The sequence below is a fragment of the Taudactylus pleione genome, unplaced genomic scaffold (genome assembly GCF_031769625.1).
Source record: "Taudactylus pleione unplaced genomic scaffold, aTauple2 ptg000381l, whole genome shotgun sequence".
Classification (NCBI taxonomy): domain Eukaryota; kingdom Metazoa; phylum Chordata; class Amphibia; order Anura; family Myobatrachidae; genus Taudactylus; species Taudactylus pleione.
Genome location: NW_028284782.1, coordinates 3,831,832 through 3,852,108, shown reverse-complemented (window position 1 = coordinate 3,852,108; position 20,277 = coordinate 3,831,832). Strand labels below are relative to the sequence as shown.

General features: G+C 41.6%; 2 protein-coding genes across 2 annotated transcripts; one reads left to right on the top strand and one right to left on the bottom strand.

Annotated features, from left to right (window-relative positions):
• Nucleotides 1-4,562: 4,562 nt before the first annotated feature.
• Nucleotides 4,563-11,877, bottom strand: LOC148507836 (uncharacterized). Its single transcript, XM_088445551.1, has 9 exons — nt 11,744-11,877; nt 11,500-11,613; nt 8,532-10,214; nt 7,159-7,258; nt 6,642-6,790; nt 6,339-6,451; nt 6,105-6,194; nt 5,900-6,022; nt 4,563-4,851 (listed from the first exon to the last, which is right to left on the bottom strand). The coding sequence occupies exons 1-9, from the start codon at nt 11,811-11,813 to the stop codon at nt 4,609-4,611; spliced, it is 2,685 nt and encodes an 894-aa protein (XP_088301677.1). The 5' UTR covers nt 11,814-11,877; the 3' UTR covers nt 4,563-4,608.
• Nucleotides 11,878-14,515: 2,638 nt separating this feature from the next.
• On the top strand, nt 14,516-18,983 carry LOC148507835 (uncharacterized). The gene is made up of 6 exons (XM_088445552.1): nt 14,516-14,684; nt 15,293-15,509; nt 15,607-15,698; nt 15,884-16,023; nt 16,772-16,876; nt 18,733-18,983. The coding sequence occupies exons 1-6, from the start codon at nt 14,555-14,557 to the stop codon at nt 18,838-18,840; spliced, it is 792 nt and encodes a 263-aa protein (XP_088301678.1). The 5' UTR covers nt 14,516-14,554; the 3' UTR covers nt 18,841-18,983.
• Nucleotides 18,984-20,277: the final 1,294 nt, after the last annotated feature.

The following is a 20,277-nucleotide window of genomic DNA, read 5'->3' as shown; positions in this document are numbered from 1 at the left end:
ATCTTCAAATAAAGAATACACGATTTAAAAAAAAAAAAATATATGTCTCTGCATTGTCTGTCTCTGGAATGCTCCCTGTACTGTATATTGGTCCCTCAAATGTTCCCTACATTGTATATTGGTCCCTTGGATGCTCCCTATACTGTATAGAAGTCCCTAAAATGCCTGCTGTTATTGTCACTAAGTCTACCACTGTGTGTTGCATTGCCCTTACCTTCCTAATGTGGCTAAATATAATGGTATGCTGGCCCCGACTACTGTTTTGTTGGCTCCATTTACATGACGCCACTTCCTGTTTTTTTTCCAGGGCCCTTTTATGTTTCCAATCCGCCCCTGCCTAGATATTATACTTTTCTTGATTCACATTTACATTGCAAATAGTAACTGAGGGGGTGATTCAGTTTCTGGCGGAATTGCAAAGATGCACGCAGGCAGATTTGCAATTCCGTCGTTGCTAATATACAAATGCAGTAGGAGGTGTATGACACCCCCTGTTGTAGTGCCAGATTAAGGTCCACATGGGCCTGGAGCTGACATTAATGAAGGGCCTACTGTGTGCTGCAGCAAGGGGTGTGACCAGCGCTGTGGGGGTATGACCAGCGCTGTGGGGGTGTGACTAGCACCACGGGGGTGTAAGTAGTGATTGTGGAGTGCAAGACCAGTGCTGTGGTGGTATGACCAGCGCTGTGGGAGTGTGACCAGCGCCACGGGGGTGTAAGTAGTGATTGTGGAGTGGAAGACCAGTGCTGTGGTGGTATGACCAGCGCTGTGGGGGTGTGACCAGCGCCACGGGGGTGTAAGTAGTGATTGTGGAGTGCAAGACCAGTGCTGTGGTGGTGTTGTCTGCACAGGGAGAGTGGCTAGGAACATGGAGGGCATAGCTAATACATAAACATGAACACACATTTATACATAGTAACAAGAAGAAATTCGCAAACACAAACATCTTCAATTCATAAAGGATGCTTAGTCAAATATACAAAGATCCAGATAAACACTGACACAAATGTCAGACTGACACAGCACAAAGTAGTAAATATCAAAAAGGTACCTATTGCTAAATGATTTTCAAGCAGAAAAAATTCCAAGTCATATTTTTTTTTTAAAAGTTGAACTAATGGTACACTTCACTTCATTATGTGCATAGTGTCACGATAGTAATGTCATCAGCCCGACAGCAGTTTCTGTTGTAAAATGTATTGTACACTCTTAATTTCACATTGTTTTACTGCATTTGGACATGTTGGCGAGAACCTACAGTAAAAGCAGGTTCCTTCTTTTCATGACCTATTACACACATACAGTAGGACCTGATCAGATGGACACTCGCTTGTCTCACCATAGATGCACATTTTTATGCAGCGTCTGTGCGAAATTATGCAAATGTCGCAGCCCCCTGGATTTGTATTGAGACTCCCACCAGCGGAAATCCAAGTCTGTATATCAGGTCCATAGTACGGTCTCAAACAAGTATACATATGTCAAATGCATAAAAGGGATTCTATGGGGTTTGGACAAAAGTGGAAATAGCTGAACTGTTATACAATATTTCTGTTAGATTGGGGGGGGGGGGGTTAAGGCACTAGAAATCCCATTTCAACCTACCCACTATGAAATAACATGGCATTCAGCTGCTGTGCCAGAATATCTTTATTCATGTATCAGTTTGGCAATAATGAATGGTCATTCTCCCTGACTACACATGAGATTACTCTTGCCTTACAAATCACCAGATGCTATTATCTATAAAATGTCCCATGCCCCATACAATAAATATATACAGTGTATCAGTGGTGGGCTGGGCTGGGGGGCAGGGTACCATGTGCCCCCCGGGTTGCTCTATTACTAAGCATTGTGGGCAAAGGGCTGTGGAGGTGGACCAGTGTGCAGCTCTGCTGCCTCCGCCGCGGCTGCGTTCCGACTTTGACTGACGGAGGCAGCCGCGGTCACATGCTGTTCTTGTTTGTACTACAGGGCTACGGAAGCCCTGTAGGTACATAATCAACAAGACACAACCCCAGCCGTCCCGTCAGTGTCGTGCACAGGTGGCCGTACTCAACGAGCGGCGGCGGCTGGGGGTCTGGGGGGGGCAGGGGCTATGGGGTCACTGCTATGGGGTATCCTGCTGTGAGGTCACAGGGCATCAGCAGCACTGGTTAATTATTCAGTATATGAGTGACACGGCTACCCTGCTGCTATTGGCCGTGTCACCCAGGACCGCTCCTCCCGCCCCTACAGATATATTTGCAGCCCAAATAAAAGTGGTGTGTTGGAAAAATGGGAGCCTTATTCTTAATAAGAGGCTCCCATGATTAGTGATTTAAAAGTATATTAATAAATAAGCGATTCTTCAGCTTTGGGACTACACATCCCAACATGCCTGCCACAGTTTTTCTACAAGAGCATCCTGACAAGGCATGCTGGGATGTGTAGTTTACCAGCAGCTAAAGGGCAGCTTATTATAGCCCACCCCTGGTAGGACATGTGACTGATAAATAGGCCGGGCCATGGAAAGTCCACCCTTGACTGCACCCTGAGTATGACGGGAAGTGGAGGGAAAAAAGCAGGGGAAGAGGAGCTGAAGGAAAGAAGGAGAAGAACCCAGTTAAAAGAACAGAAAGTGGAGGAAGAGAAAAGCAGTGAAGAAATAAAGGTAAGTGTATGTTTAGTATGGATTTTATACTCTTATTTTTCTTTTGAAAAAAAAAATATATGGTAGGAGTTTCTGTATGTAATATTTCTCTACACTGACCTTTGGGGAATATGTACAAGGTGCTGCTAAGTGACAAATGCGCTTTAACCAGCGCTATTTTACACTTATGTAAATGTGTGTATGTGTGTGCATGTGGTAGGGAATATAGATTGTAAGCTCCACTGGGGCCGGGACTGGAATGTGAATGGCCGAATATTCTCTGTAAAGCACTGCGGAATATATGTGCGCTATATAAATAACTGGTAATAAATAAAATAAATAAATAAACTTATGTATGTTAGCAGCGCTATTTTACACTTATACTTATGTATGTTAGCAGTGCTATTTAATATATAGTACTGCTAACATACATAAGTGTATGTGTAAAATAGCGCTGCTAACATACATAAGTGTACATGTATAACAACGCTGCTAACATACATAAGTGTAAGTGTAAAATAGCGCTGCTAAAATACATAAGAGTACGTGTAAAATAGCGCTGGTGACATACATGTGTAAGTGTAAAATAGCCTATTTTACACTTATACATATGTATGTTAGCAGCATTGTTTTACATGTACACTTATGTATGTTAGCAGTTTACCTCCATTTAAGGATGCTCCGTTATTTATGGGCCAGTGCCTTGGACTTGCCCCCCAGGCTAGAAGTTGCCAGCCAGCCCCTGCAGTGTATGATCACTGCTTTTGCAGTACCTTTGACATAGGCAGTTATGCTCAGGCTGAAGCCTGCAGCCAGCATGGCACACAGCACCCCATCATCAGCAGCCAGCACTTAGACTCACCGACAACTCACTCAGCAGCAGGATAAGTCACCTGGCTGGGCTGCTTTCACATAGCAGACAGAGCATGGGCTTAACTATTTCTGGACGCCGAGTCTAGACTGACACTGATGGGGCAGCAGCTATATAACATCTGGTGAGTAGGAGGAGCTGCGCTGGCCACTGAAGTCTCTATGCAGAGCGCCACGGTACAGGGAGGGTCTGAGAAGTTTACCACTGTGCCGTCATGTGTGCCCAGTGTTTCAATGGCAGGATGCTGGGGAGGGGGGGTTATCGGCCTGCCATGGTAAAGTGGGCGGGGCCTCGGGTTGCAGCGGCCCGCTGAATGCTGTAGCAAGGGAAAACAAATCCTGTCTAAAGCAGAACAGCAATGGCTGTCTGTGGGCCTATTTTAATGTGGGGTCTGGAGCTGCAGCTCCATCCGCCCAATGGTTAATCTGGCCCTGCCCTGTTGAATTGGCACTCTCAGCACTGCGACCGAGGTTGCAGGCTGGGATCACCATCGTGACCATCGGTCGCGATGGTGGATAGTGCTGGGCCACCGGACAGCTGAGTAAGCTGAGGCTTACTCATGTTGGCTGGCTTGCAGGTCCAGGAAACTGTGTCAGTAGACGCATTGCCACTCCCGGGAAACGGGGCTGACATGCCCCCGTTTCTAGGAACACCACCCGTCCCCGCCCCCGTGCCACCCCTTAAATGCCTCTGCCTATCAATCAGGCAGAGGCATAGAAGGGTCTGCGTGTGATCATGCGCACATGCAGATTCCCGATAATGGGGAATCTGCATTCAGCATTACACATACGTGAATCAGGCCCTGAGAACCTATGAGCATTGTTTTCATGTCTGCAATTGAAGTAACCTAAACTCAGTGTTGTAAATTCCTAAGAAAACATGCGGCATACAGTAAATACTTATTAACGTATTTTCTACATTTTTCAAACACTAAAAACATTATTAATATCAATATGAGAAAAAAAAGATTAGGCAAAAATTTTTAAAAAATAATTTATTAATTCATTTTCTTTTTACAAAAATTATATAAATATTCATAAATACACAGAACCTGAAGAACATCTGTCATTCATTTTACTACAAGCAGCATAGATACAAATAAACATCATCTACTGGGTACATTTAGTGATGTCTCTTTATCCATTGTAAATCCCCTATTAACATATGATTGCAATTCATCATCATCATCATCATCATCATCTTCATCAGAGAGTGTGTTTGGCTTCTGTTCCGGCTCATCCTGGGAGTCACTTATCTCTCCTGTGATGTCTACTGTGGAACCAACATAGGCCTCATTGCAGTGACCCTGCTTGTGCATCTGCTGCACCTGGTGTAATATCTGTAACACCTGAGATAAGATCACAGCTTACACAATACAGAGAACACTGTCACTTCTTCAGTCTTCTTATTAGGGTTTAATATAATATTCCACACTAGACTCCAAAACTGGTCAGTACATTAGTTTATATTCATAGTTGGCTACTCACTGGTCTATTAAAATACATATAAAATATCTAAAGTACACCTCATGCACCAGTATATCTAAATAAATATGCTCTTTTAGATTTTGTGCAAAGTATTTAGCAAATGTAGACTATGGGGAGTCTTTAGGTCAGTACAGTACTTTCCATATGGCCATAGGGATCAGGGGCCAAATGTAGTAGGGTGAGAGATTAGAACATGTGACAGATTAGCAGTAACTCTCACACTTTTTAAACTCGGCCAATGTAATAGAGTCTGAGAACATACCAACTCGCATGTTTATAGACTTAAAAAACTCTCACGATTTAAACTCTAATCCAGATGTTTTCCCATTTTGAAGATAAACTCGACCAATGTGAGAGTTTTCTGCTATATTCTCGCATTTTCTAAACTCTCACCCTATTACATTGGCCCCAGATATAAGCATGGCGTGGGTGTGCGGAGCATTCTGTCTGCAGCAGCGTTCCAAAGGGGAGGTTTGTCTGTTTCCCTGAGATGACGCAGTTACTTGCATTGTTTCCCAATGAATGTGTCTGTTCTGGTCACATTATCTGGACAGAGCACAATCAGCATTGCCCACATACATGGGGTAACGTGGGTAACTGCCATGAATGATCTGCGACTCAGCCTACAGCTCTGTATGTAAGAGAATCTTTAAAGCTTTCATGTGTTTAAAGCAAGCCCACAATATGTATTTCCAATCACTTTCTGAGCTTATGATAGTGAATGTTCCCTGTCACCTGAAAAGTCTGCACATGTTTACCCTTGTTCCAGACACCAGCAATGCACACTGATAGTTATTTTCTATTTATGTCTATATACTTTCACATTTTAGGATTTCTTTAAACTCGCAAAACATAAAAACCCAACACCACAATAATACAAGTAAATAGTGTAGTAGTACAAACAATTACCTGTGATTTGGGGACAATGCCAACTCGAAAAAATGCAATATTTCCAGATTCAATTTTTGTGCAGTCAACCACAGTAGAAGCAATATTTTCAGGGGAAGCCCCATCACACAGCACTCCGTCTACCTGAAATTAAAAATGCTTTTATCTCATGGGTTTTTATTAGTTTATTTTTCCGTATATGGATAATCAATCACTTATAATTTACCTTATCTCCTAATTTGGCATAGACTTGGTTGTGATGAGTTGTGTCTGCTTCTCCGGATGGATTAGCTGATGTGACTGCAATGGGGCCCACCTAGAAGATAAAGGAACAGCTCAGTCATATTATGTTTTAAGTAGTAGATATTCCAGCACAATTTATATATGTAATTTCTTGGTCATAACCCTCTTGGTAAGTAGAATATTTGCAAATTTTGTATTTCCATACATTTCCTCTTACCATATCAATTAAGTGTGTGGTCACAGCACAGTCTGGGATCCGTATGGCGATACTCTGAGGGGTGCCTATGTAATTTGCAGAGTCTCTGGCGCCCAACACGTCCAGCCATGGCCCTGTCAGGGAAATATTTGTCATCATTAAGCTAAATTCTGATTTGACCTACTGAAGGATTATATATATTGGAAGAGATTTTACAGAAGATTGCGAGGTCCATATCTCCATAGGGAAATAAAAATATTACTAGTTGTAGACAACTAGATCACATCAGTTACTAGTGCAGATAATAGGGTGATAAGTGCTCACCTCTTGGGATCACCAAGCTGATGGATGAGGGCCAGGCAGCCTGCATGAAGTCCCATAACAGGGGACTAAACAGATGTTTTGCAGGTTTTAATTGATCTAGACTAGAGATCCACAATGACATTGGCCGGTCCTGAGCCTGACGTTTTGTCCTACAAATGGGTAGAAAAAGAACAGTATATATCAATCAATGTTATTCCACTATATACAATGATGAGTGTTCCTCTAGTGTACTCTATTATCTACCTCTGATACAAAATCTGTATATCTCTGTGTAATGGGTTTATCATTGCTTATTCTACTGAACCTGTGTTCTTTGTTTTTACAATTAATCAATTAATCAAAAAGATATTTTTATATGTTACAAATAATACTAAATTGACTTCAGTATACATTTGTAGCTTTGTCCCAGTTTAAGAAATAAACTAGATAACATCTAAACAGGAATTAATAGTAATTGTTATAGTTACAGCGACGTTTGCAGCAAAGCCATCGCTCACACTGCACTATCTGTACCTACTTGTAGGCCTTCTCCACGGCGTCCGGCTGATTGCACGCTGCCACCAGCACATAGACAGTGTCCGTCGGGACTCCACATATTCCTCCATTTCTCATAATCTCTGGAAAAGGTCACAGCAGGAAGACCATAAATAACACAGCTCATTCATGTAGGGATTGTACACAGTATAGTACACATTGGTTGTCAGCACTAGTTTTTACCTTATTAAAAAAAAGTGGCCCCCATAGGGTGAATTTTACAAATGTAATATTTTGTACTTCTGTGTTAGTCAGTCATGTATTTATATCAGGAGGCAAAGCTACTTATTTGTGTTGCTCCTGGACACAGTATTGCTTAGCTGTGCTCTCTGCACTGTATTAATTGTAGCCAGAAAATGGCTTTATGCCATATCAATGTGCACCACCAATATGCAGCTGTGATAAGCCGGGTACACGCTGGGACGATGTCGTTAAGATTTGGCCGATTCGTCGACATATTGTGAAGTGTGTATGCACGATATGCGTGCTCCCATGCAGCGTTGTCAGGTTTGACGTGTTTTACATATCGCATGCGGCCCCATTCATGTTAATGAGGGACAGAACAAGTGATCATTCAATCATTCATTACATCGTTCTGATGTATACCCGCGGTACGATATGTCGACCCGACGGGACGACATATTGTCCTGGTACACATTGTCCAGTATGTACCCACCTGTACTGTAAAGTCATAGCTGTGAAGCCACTAAAAAGGAAAGTTGTATAGAAGCCAGATTAGACAGCATTGTGTAACATTACCTAACAATAATAAATTACAAATTATAAGTAGTTCATTAATAACTAAACTATGTTCCCACTTCATAGAACTTTGTGATCAAGGAAATTCCTTATGAAGTCTGAAACTGTCCTAAATAGTTCATCTAATATTGTTATACAGGTATTACTCTTTTACATTACTCATCACTAAATCCAGTTACAAAGCCCACGGTAGGGATAAAAATAATATATGATTTTGCAATGTTATAAACCAGAAAAAATAATTATCCCATCACTTTCCTAGCACAAAACATGCTGTCTGTCCATATGTAGATTTGTGGAACACTGACCTGACAATAGGATAAGAATATAACATTCTACAATGTATGTCATACAGATGTGTCCTCCTGCATCTTTGCTGATCGCTCTGCAAACATGCGCACGCATCGCAACATGCTAAGCCATGCCACGTGCTGCGTTTACACCATGCAATCCTATGGAGTGGTGAGGGCAAACAAACACAGAGCGCGTACCCATTCGCAGGTGCACGACTCGCGCCATGCGTACCGAGATTTCCCGCACAAGCGCCAAAGTTGCTAGAGGACATATATGTACTAATCATTTCCCCTTTCTTCTTACCTGCGATCTGCCGTACGGAACTGGTCCTTGTAGAAATCAGATGGGGGCATTTGGACGTCTTATTAGAAAAACCACTAATTTTGATAAAGGGGCTGCCAAGTGGTATTTGGGGAGCCTCAAATGTGCCATTATATAGGGTTGCAAGAAATAAGTAGAAGCCAGCAATACCGAAGATAATGGTGACAGCGATGTCATAGCCCAGAGGAAGAGCATTGAGGGAGTCAAGAAGGAAGCTGATTAGGATGAGCTGGAAAGTGAGAGAATACACAAACCAGGCCTTAGATAGGAAAAGTGTGCTGAATACAATGAAACTGTTAAACAGAATGAAGCATATCATTCCTACCGCAGTGTTAAAGCCTCTGCTTGTGCTATAGATGCCACTATACCGGGAAATTCCCCAAATAACCCACATTACTCCATACAAGATGAAAGCACTACTTTCCAGTGTCTTGCCACGGGAGAAAGCCACTGACCCACAAATGAGATTATACAGCCCTCCAGCAACGACCACCCATGGCAAGACAACTGTAGCCAAGGGTTCTCCAGAGCTTCCCGGCATTGTCATGGCAAAGGCAGCCAAAATGCTGCATGCATGAGCCAGGACTTCAGCATCAGCATACTTGGAATAGCCAAGAAAGGGCTCACGGACATTATTACTCTGACGGAGCTTTAAAATGTTATTACTGCTGAACAGTTTCCTAATGGTGCCCTCCCCAGTGGGGATACTTGCAGATGCCTGTGAGTTGTATAGAGCTACCAGGACCATTATCGCTGAAGCAATGTATACTGCTATATTCACTCCCTGGGATCCTTCATGAAAAAACCCATGTGTGTTACTGGCCAATGCGATGCAATAGGCAACATAAAAGAGTAAGTACACAGATTGCACCAGACTCTGAATACTTGTAAACATGGAGAGGACAGAAAATAGTACGGCAAAGACTACCAAAAATGGGACAGGGTAACTTAGCTCATTAGTGTTCAAGAACTGATACAGTAATGAGTAACCTTCTGCATATCTCAGAATGGAGAAAAATGCAAAATGTGTGGCATCTAGAATGTGATAATAGCGGTATGACAAGATGCATAGACCTGTCTGGTAAACAGCAGCTGTCCACAGCCATGCCACCTGGCCAACAAACAGAGTACTGGTTATCCCCAGAAGTCTGCAGCCAAATACACTAGAGGCCGTCATATTAAGGATCAGGCAAGTGGCTGTAAGCTCTATATTACATGAACCTATGGCAGCACCTTGCTCCTTGTCTTTCATGCTGGTACTGTCTATACCAGGCAAACCATGTTTCCTCTTACTGAGGTTACGGAGCGCCCGTCCTCCAATAAAGTATATACCCATTAATGTCACAATAAGGTAATTACACGCTATGGCAGAGGAGCCTATTCTGCTGTCATAGAGTATAACAAGCTCATGAATATAGGAAAGAGAGAGAGCGACAGCCATCACAGCAAGGAGAATTTCCCTCTGCAGGATCCCCATGATACCAATAATAAGCAGCCCCAGGAAGAAGGACACTAGGCCAGGAACCATTGCATCTCTCATGTCAGAGGTGCCAATGACATCATTTCCTGTCAGTATCAAATTGACTCCAGATCCGCACCACATGGCTGACACTGTCCAGTAGAATGAGACCCACAATGAGACATTGGATGGAATTTTCCTGATTCCTAAAGGAGAGAAATTAATATTATATAGAAGCTGCATTATGATATTGTATTAAAGTATTTCTATTGTCTTGTAAAATATGACGGGTTAGCGTCAGCGATATTTGATTTATTTTACATGTATTATTAATAAATTTTAAAAAATTGTCAGTCCAGGTGCTACAGTATATTCAGATTATGTTAAGATTTATTGATCATTTTAAGTAATAATAAAGGGGTAGATCTGGTGTGTATGGACTGAAGACACCCACATGGAACCACATTGCCGGCCGGGTGATCCCGGGTGCCACAATCCTGCACCATTGCACCATTGTTGGTAATATCCCAACACCAAACACCATTTGTATCTATTCTTTTTATTATCATACAACTACATTCTTATTTTCATTATCTCTTCCTTTATTTGAGCATTGTGACTCAATAAAACTTGTTTATATTACTACACTGTATGTTGTGATTGGTTACTGAGTGTGGATCTACTCCTTTATTATTACTTATAGCAAACTGTAGAGATCAGGACCTCTCTATTTCAGATGTACTGTAAGCCCACATTTAGTGAGCGCTAAATTTCCCCTTTAAATATTGATAATTTTAATGAATTACTGATTTCAATGAGCTGTGTGGGGTATTGGCGATGGTCATATGGGTTGGGTATGGGATTCTGGTCCTCGGGATCCTGGCAGTTAGACTCCCGACGCCGGCATCCAGACAGGGTTAGGATACCGATAACTGTCGGTAAGTTTCCTAACCCTACCCATAAACTTAATCCTCCCTCCCTGCAGCCTAACTCTAACCCCCCCGCGCATCCTAAACTTAACCCTCCTCCCCTAGTGCCTAAACATAACCCTCTCCCTAGTGCCTAGCCGTAACCCCTAACCCTCCCCCTCCCCCTAACCCAACCACTTTCCATCGGGAAGCTGGTGCCGGGATTCTGACAGGTGTCAGGATACCAGCGTCGGCATTATGAGTGCCGGCATCCTGACAGCTGGGATTTAATCTACATCACGGTTATACTACACAGTTCTGGGGACCCACTATCATTGTATTTACTAAAAATAATCCCTTATTTTGCTGTCAGAATGTGCAAATAATGGGGCAATGTAATAATACTGCTGTAACAGTTAAATTGACAAAGGACTAGTGGAGCTAAGTTGCCTGTCTTTTCATTATTTAATAATCCTTTTATGTCACTTATGTAATAAGCTTCTTTCTCACTATGCAAAATGCAACCAGGTAACCTAAAGAAAAGACATCATATAAAAAGGTTCTCTGTAGAGTAGCCACATACCTGCGTATGCCAATATCACTGCTAGGATAAGGAGCAGGACGCCCAGGACTGAAGGGGGGACAAGTGCAGCGGCTGCAGCTGTGCTGTAATGATGTATCGATAGAAGCAAACATCCTAGAATATAGAATTAGAGGGGAAAACATGAGACATGTAAGTAATAGACTATAACCCTTCCCTGCTGGGTGAGATGATTGCTGGCAGCAGTGATGGGGATAATCAGGGTGAGATACTGATGACTTCTTACCTGCACTGATAGCCAGGACCCCGACACTGAGATACAGCGACTCTCCTCCTCTGTACCTGGGCTCAGCCATAGCTGCTGCACTGCACACACTCTGAGTGACTGTCAGCTCTCCTGTGTGTCTTTATACTGTGTGGGTGACACCATATAAAGACACACAGGAGAGCTGACAGTCACTCCCACACACACACACTTCCCAGCTCACACCCTCTCACTTCCCCAGGACTGTAAGGCAGATGTACTGGCTGATCCAGCTCCAGTATCTCCCTATGTAGTGTTCTATGCAAAGTGCAAACTCAGGGACCAAACAGCAGATCAGAGGCTGAATTTACCATGACAGGGTCACTGTGACAATTATATATAATTAATAATGGCTATATTCAGCATTAGCATGAAGCAGCACTGATGTACTAATATTTATGTTGCTCAGTTACTGGCAATGCCCTGTAGCAGCACTTAAGACTGGAGTAACCATCTATCCCCTCTCTTTGTTCTTATTGCCAAGGTCCCTATGTGAATATGGGCTAAGATAAGTCTTTGTATGCATATAATTGGGTAACACCTTGCTGGACAGACACAACTGACTTTAATCTAATATACAGTGTAATTTCCATTAAAACGAGGACTACACAATAGATATACAATATACAGCAACAGTTTTTGAATAACAAGTAGACAGTGCAGGTGATAGAGAGCAGATGGTAATTCCCGTTTATGTTACAGAATTCGGTCCCTTATTACGGTACAGCCGGGAACAGTCAGCGCAGTATTACCAATAGATGTATTAATGGGGTTTATAAAAAGAAAAGGCTGGCAGAATAAATAAATTATGGCTATGGAACTCTAATTCATATATTTAATTCTTAAGAATTAATTACACAGTCGTTTCATTTAAGGTAGTGAAACAACTTTTATCTTAAGTTGTATATATAACATTAATAATTGTATATAACATTAATAATTGTATTAACAAATGGTCCCAGTTTTGCAGGCTATTTTATCGTAGAATGTACAATATGTACAATGAGGAAAGTGTATGTCAGAATGAAGACTGAGGATACGTTTCGTATTACAGAAGAGAAGAGTACAACTTGCTGATGGCTCCTGGTTACCCTCTATACAGTCCTTACACAATGCTGAAATGATGCTGCAATGCGGGCTGATGGCTCCTGGTTACCTTCTATACAGTCCTTACACAATGCTGAAATGATGGGGCAATGCGGGCTGATGGCTCCTGGTTACCTTCTATACAGTCCCTATGCAATACTGAAATGATGCTGCAATGCGGGCTGATGGCTCCTGGTTACCTTCTATACAGTCCTTACACAATGCTGAAATGATGGGGCAATGCGGGTTGATGGCTCCTGGTTACCCTCTATACAGTCCCTATGCAATGCTGAAATGATGGGGCAATGCGGACTAAATGGCTCCTGGTTACCCTCTATACAGTCCTTACACAATGCCCTGTACAGTCCTTACACAATGCTGAAATGATGCTGCAATGCGGGCTGATGGCTCCTTGTTACCCTCTATACAGTCCCTATGCAATGCTGAAATGATGGGGCAATGCGGACTAAATGGCTCCTGATTACCATCTATACAGTCCTTACACAATGCTGAAATGATGGGGCAATGCGAGCTGAATGGCTCCTGGTTACCCTCTATACAGTCCCTATGCAATGCTGAAATGATGGGGCAATGCGGACTAAATGGCTCCTGATTACCATCTATACAGTCCTTACACAATGCTGAAATGATGGGGCAATGCGGGCTGATGGCTCCTGGTTACCCTCTATACAGTCCTTACGCAATGCTGACGTGATGGGGCAATGAGGGCTGAATGCTGCCTATTATGGACTGACATCCCCGCCACAGTTTCTATACTTATATTGGGTTGATACCTGTTCATATTTTACTGTAAGGATACAATGCTATGACAACAGGAATTTATTAGGTATAATTACCGAATTTGACATCTGTTTGCACTGTCCCCAACGTTTATTGAAAGGTCAGGTCTATTAGGTCAGGTCTGCTAGACTGCTTTATAATGTGAACATGTAACTTTAATATTAGAAATTGCTATTGTGTTTTATATTAAATCGTTTTAAAAAGTTTACATTTAGGCATTAGCTGACTAGTATTTTTCTGTAGTGTTACCAGTCTGTGTATTCCTGTAGTTGCTTCCAATACTCTTACCATAACAGAACGTCTACTGCTACAGACATTATATTTCATTCTGGCATATTTCACTTGTTAAATAGATGTAAAGAAAAACAAATCACCTAAAACCTAGAAATTGGTGCTGCATTGATTTGAAATTATTTTAATATTGTAAAGTTTCTTTTGCTTGTGCTGCTGAGTTCAGTATATATATGTTTTAATATAAAATTGTAGGAAAATAATATTTCTACATAATTGACAAGACAAAAAAAAGAATTCTAAATTAAAATAATGCTAAAATAAATATAGAAATAATGATTAACTTTATGCCAATTCTATATTTTGTTTCCTGAATAGCTTTGGAATTCCCATGGCTGGGCTTGTCACACTTATGTCACATGTGATGCAGTCAGATTGAAACCAGGAAACTATCTTCAACTTAATTATGTGTAAAACAGGAGTAACCACCCAAGGCTATAATGTTCACTCTGTCATCCAGGAAACTTTGACTAGACAAAATAACCTGTTCCCCATAATGGAGTATGGGCTGGGCTTCTCTCTGTCTTGTATATAAGTCAGTGTCAGCACAAGACAGTTATATCTGCATTATACCAGTAGTCTTAGAACAGCTAATTATCATCTAATAACAGCACAATGAAGGCTGATGCTAATCACATGAAGACTCTCTATGATGCCAATGGCTTCCTGACTGCAATAGACGTGTTAGATATGAAAGATCTGCACCAAGCCAACAGCGACTATGGGAGACTGGAGGAGAAGTTTGGTGAGTATAGAAATTATTTGCAGATTTATATGTGGTTTATGCATGATCATAATTTACAGAGAATCGCAATGTTTATTAAAAAATATATATATATTTTAATATTGTGTAAATGTATTGTGTAGAGTGTCTACAGCAGCTGGTTACAATATAGTTTTGTCTGCAGAAAATGACACTACACACAAGGGTTTATACTACAAAGTAATACGATTTCTCCAACCTTCTGGGCATTCCAGTCGCCCCTAGGCATTTGCTTATAATGCCTAGGGCCGGCTCTGGGGGTGGGGGTAACATTGCCTCTCAGTGGGGAGGGGCGCCAACTAAGACACCAACACAGCTGCTGCAGGCCCTGCAGAAAATTAAATAAACAATTATTAATTATTATTAAGTTACAATTATCAGGAGAAAAGGAACTTCTATAACTCCAAGGTACAGTATCTCAAGGTATTCAAAGCAGTAAGTTTACAATCAGATAACAAGATGATAAAGTCAAACACCAGCTTAATAAAACTCCACTATACCTGGTCCTGCACCATAACCCTCACACTGTAACATTCTCTATCCATGCACATACTGTATATGTATGAAATGATAGAAACATATATTTTCAGGCAAGGAGTACACTCAGTATAATCTGCACAACATCCACATGCAGTATGAGTGGGTGATGAACTTGGCCGTTAACCCCAATCTTCTGAGAGCAATCACTGCTGTGCTGGGCCCCAATGTCATTCTCCTGGACTCACGCTTCATCTGCAAATATCCAGCCACCGATATCCCACACAAAGACAACACCGCCCCCTACGTTGCCTGGCATCAGGACATCAAGTAAGTAGGAAAGGTGCCTGGTAGATGGAATGTGTGCGGTCAGTTACATGGGATATTTGTCTGACAAATCACAAATGTCTCCCTCTCTGCATTGCAGATACTGGGGGTTTGAGGGAGGACCAGTGGCTTCTGTATGGCTGGCACTGGATGATGTGGACACAGAGAATGGAGTCCTGCAAATCATTCCAGGTAATATCTATTTTCATGTATGTACATTGTAATCACAATGTCAGGTGTGTTATGTTCCTCTTGTATGCATCTCTCATGCAGATGATGTAAGTGTATTATTATGATGAAATGTAACCCATGCCTGGCTATATATAGGAGTTAGGAATGGGACTTATATGCAGTGACTGTGATATGTCTTCCTCCAGGGAGTCACAAACAGGGGGTTCTAGAGCACAAGACTGCAGATGTCCCGGGGAACATGCTGACATCAAACCAGGAGATCCCAAAGCATCTGGTCAATGTAGAAGATTTAGTTGAGTGTCCGCTCACAGCTGGACAAATGTCTGTAAGTAAAAACATCATCTAATGAGTTACTTTATCCGTATATGATTAATTAAATATATTTGCAGTTTAAAGACTAATTCTAATTTTATAGCAAAAGTTTTGATGTTTCTTCCCTACTCCTTTGCTCCCCTTTACCTGAACTGTTCATCCACAGTGTGCTGGTAGTTCTACTAAGGGGGCTGCAAGTGAATTTGGGGTAACTTTTTAAAATACAAATGAAGGTTGAATTAGCTTTTAAGCCAAATACTTTTTGTGAATATCATTCAGTTACCATGCACTGCTGGACATTAGCTATTCAAATTCCCTGTGATAAATCAGTTCCTTCCATGCTTATGTATTCAGGTAGAACATGTAGGTCCCTTGCTTACAAGTACTCCTAATTTACTAGACCTGGACAAAGTATTAAAAGTTCATAGTATAAAGCTATTGCTTTCATTAGTCTAATTTCATGTATTTAATGTGTGTCGTGTACCTCTACTTAGTCTGGAGCTCGTAACTGATAATTAAGCTTTAACCTATAGACATACAAGTATCAGTTCCATGTAAGGGTATTATGCAGTATGCAAGTCATTAGGACTTACCCTGTCAGAGTATGGCTGCCTCTGTCAGTAAATTAGAGTACAGCGTCAATAAACATAAGTATAATTTTTGAGAATTACTGTATGTTTAAACAATTAATGATAATGGTAACCTGTGTATTATTATGATCATTGTTTATTTATATTGTGCATTACTGTTAATGCTGCCAGGTACATGATGGACTGACTGTCCACGCCAGCGAACCCAACATGTCCAACAGGAGAAGATGTGGATTTGTGATTCGCTACGTACCCACTAAAGCTTATCCTGTTGAGGTCAGTAATCACCATACATTGTATTATAACATAGTAAATATGCAATAGTAGATATCATAGGAGTTAGCTCTGTTGATGCCATGTCTACGTACAGCAGTTTCAGTCATACACACCTTTTCTTTATTAAAATGCACAACACACAGATATGTAGCAAAGATGCAAACAAATACCAGGGAGTTCATTATACTGCACATTACACACTCCTATATCTCACCAGCATCTTTGTCCCAGTCACTTCCTGGCTGCTGTGCCACGCTCTGTACACCTCTACCCATGTGGTAGCAACTAAACTCAAATTGTTCCCTCTTTTTGTGGGTACACACAATAGCAAAGTCCATAAGACCAGTCTAAATTATGCAGCACAGTCCGCAGATATAGACTGCTCTGCACTGTAACTGCATTTTTTTAACCCCATTCACATTCTCACTTACCAGAGGCCGCCCAAGGCCCTTCCTCTATCTTCAGCTTACTATCAGGCACCCTGCCACGTGGCTCCAGCATGTCTGCTAAGATACAACTCACTGGGGTTGCTCCTGCCAATGTATAGATGCAATAGCTAGCAGGCATATAACACAACTAAAGGTATACAAACAAAAGGCCTATTTACACTTTAGGAGCAGAGTGTTCGGCACCAAGGTCAATAGTAGCAATGTCGACATTCATAAAATCGACACCACAAATGTCGAAAGTTATGAAGTAAAATTTATTAAAATGTCGACAGGCAACTGGTCAGCAATTTCCAATTGTTGACAAATGAAATGTCGACATGTCAGAATGTTAACATTAGGATTAGGCTGCGGAGGGGGTGGGGTTAGAGTTAAGCTGTGGGGGGTGTTAGGCACTAGAGCTAGAGGTAGGGATTAAGGTTAGGGACAGCACAGAAACAGAAAAAACCTACTAGAGCTCTGGCCCAGAAGCAGCCAACAAGGTAAGTCATCACTGAGCCACCAGGACAAAATGTCAACATTCATCAGAAAAAATTGCTATTTTTAATATCCTGAAACCCTCATCTTGTCACAGGGGCTTTTCCATGAAGCTTTTTCTCAGGCTCCATCGTTCATATGACAGCCCTGCCAAAGGCTGAGGGTTATATATTGCTGCAGAAGGGTGTGACCATGTGACCATACAGACCAATAAGAAGCAGCAAGCGTGTAGATTGCAGTGTTTTATTGGTCCTCTCAGTAGGTTTTTTAAAATGATGAACTGAACTATAAACATTTGTGGGAACTATACTAAAAAAACCAGAGGGCCCCTGGGAATATCAGCATGGAGTTCCCACATTTGGTGGGTTGAGTGGTGTGTAGGGTGATTTGTTTTCACCCTACCTGGGAATACTACTTTAAATGGTATGATGAGTTTTGTGCTGACCTGTTCCCACTAAATCATTTATTTATTCATCATTTTTTTTACACATTGTTTAAAATTAAATGTGTGCTGTAACTTACTTGTTAAGTTGATGATCACACATTGAGGTATTCAATAGCTCTGAGTGATGCACTATGTCATCCTGGACCAACAGTTTCTGGGAGAGATGTATCAGGCCTTGCAGAGAGATAAAGGGGTCCATGTACTAAGCCTTGGGGAGAGATAAAGTGGATGAAGATAAAGCACCAACCAGTCAATTCCTAACCCGTAATTTTTCAATAACAGCCTTTTAAATGACAGTTAGGATCTGATTGTTTGGTACTTTATCTCTCTCCATGATGTGATACATCTGGCCCTCTATGTGGTAAACTTAGATACAATGATTGTGATTACATTGGTTTGTATAGGTCAAGTGGTGGCATAGAAATAAAATAAGCAGCATATTGAACAACTGATCTGAATTAATTTATAAAATATGTTTTTTATTACAGGACCCAGAGCGCCCCCGAACTTTCCCTGCAACTGTACTGGTGGCCGGAACCGATGAATATAACAATTTCCAAGACAACGCCCCTAATTTCTTCACCAAGACATTTTAGTTTAAACATAAAATAATATTTTTTTTTATCTTTCTAACATATTATTTAATACATACATTTTATTGTAAATTCTGAATTAAAGTTTTATGAACTTAGAATATGGTTTCTTAATGTATTATACTGTATAATATTGTATTGTTATTGCCTAGAGTGCTTTAAATAAAAAAAGTATTTATAAAATATACTGTATGCCTTTATATTCTATAGCAGCCAGTAACCTGGCTTTCCAGAAATAGGGTTTTTACACAGACATTGAAATCACAAACTAGACAAACTTAAGTAGTATTTTATTTTAGTGAATCCATTACAATACCCTGGACTGCTAATGTCACATACACCAGGGAGCTGCTGACACAGGGCCTGATTCTGAGATGGACAGTATTGCAGAGCTGCACACAAGCGGCTGTGCAATCCCGTCCATATAAAATGTAAATGCAGCAGGAGGGGTCTGTAGGTAACAGACACCTGCTGGCTGCACCTGCGATCCCAGGACTGAGACCGAGGCCACAGCCTGAAATCACCATCTCGGCCATCGGTTTGCGCTGGTTGCCCCTTTGGCCAGGCTGCGGTAGCTGAAGCTTACTGTAACCTGACAGGGTCATGGCAGCTGAGGCCAGGAAAACTGCGTCCAGTGATGCAGACCCTGGCCTCTTCCCTCCCGGAAAACAGGGGTGACATGCCCCCATTTCGGGAACGCTGCCCAGGAACGCCTCCCAATCAGGCTGCGACTCGGAAGTACTGCGAGCGGACTCACAGGCTGCACATGTGTAGTGCACATCCTGTGCATGCGCAGTCCTCTAACAATCCGAGATGTGCGCTAACCACGAGGTTCCAATGGAAATTTGCAGATAATTGCATTGTCCCCTAAAGGTCTAATCGCATGTTGGATTATTCACACTTTACTAGATGTTCCTAAGAAAGTGCTTTTTAACATTGGTTTCAGCTTCTTTTAATCATTATATCACTCGGGTGTAGCAGATGACTTTTCTAGCACTAGACCCTCAGTTTTATGTAGAATAAAATACTAGCAGTAGTCTGTGCCCTCTGGGATATTCTATAGTACAAGTTTATGTTGTTCAGTATAGAGTTCTCGTATATCATAATTTTCCTTCTTTTTCAACGGGCATGTTATTCTTAATAAGAATTTAATTCTCCTCCATCCATAATAACATGTAGAAAATATATAAAAAAATGGTATATATAGTGAAGTACTGTTTATTCTGATTAAAAACACATCCATAAATGTTCAACCATGTAACAAACAGAGCAGCATACCAGACAATGTGATGTGCCAATTATACACACCCAAAATCGCTAAATTAGGGTACTGGAACACCAATGGCTGTGTGTGCAAAGCACAGCGCCGTCGCTGGACGGCAGTGCGCCCTGTGCAACACTGCCGCCCCTCTGGCTCACTCTCCGCCCCCCTCCTCCCCC

Bases quoted from the DNA above. Each gene is read 5' to 3' on its own strand.
- LOC148507835 (XM_088445552.1), top strand. From the start codon at position 14,555: ATGAAGGCTGATGCTAATCACATGAAGACTCTCTATGATGCCAATGGC. The intron at 15,510-15,606 runs GTAAGTAGGAAA...TCTGCATTGCAG, and splicing joins GCCTGGCATCAGGACATCAA to ATACTGGGGGTTTGAGGGAG. The intron at 16,024-16,771 runs GTAAGTAAAAAC...TAATGCTGCCAG, and splicing joins TCACAGCTGGACAAATGTCT to GTACATGATGGACTGACTGT.
- LOC148507836 (XM_088445551.1), bottom strand. From the start codon at position 11,813: ATGGCTGAGCCCAGGTACAGAGGAGGAGAGTCGCTGTATCTCAGTGTC. The intron at 10,215-11,499 runs GTATGTGGCTAC...TCTCTCCTTTAG, and splicing joins AGTGATATTGGCATACGCAG to GAATCAGGAAAATTCCATCC. The intron at 6,791-7,158 runs GTAGGTACAGAT...ACCCATTTGTAG, and splicing joins GCCGTGGAGAAGGCCTACAA to GACAAAACGTCAGGCTCAGG.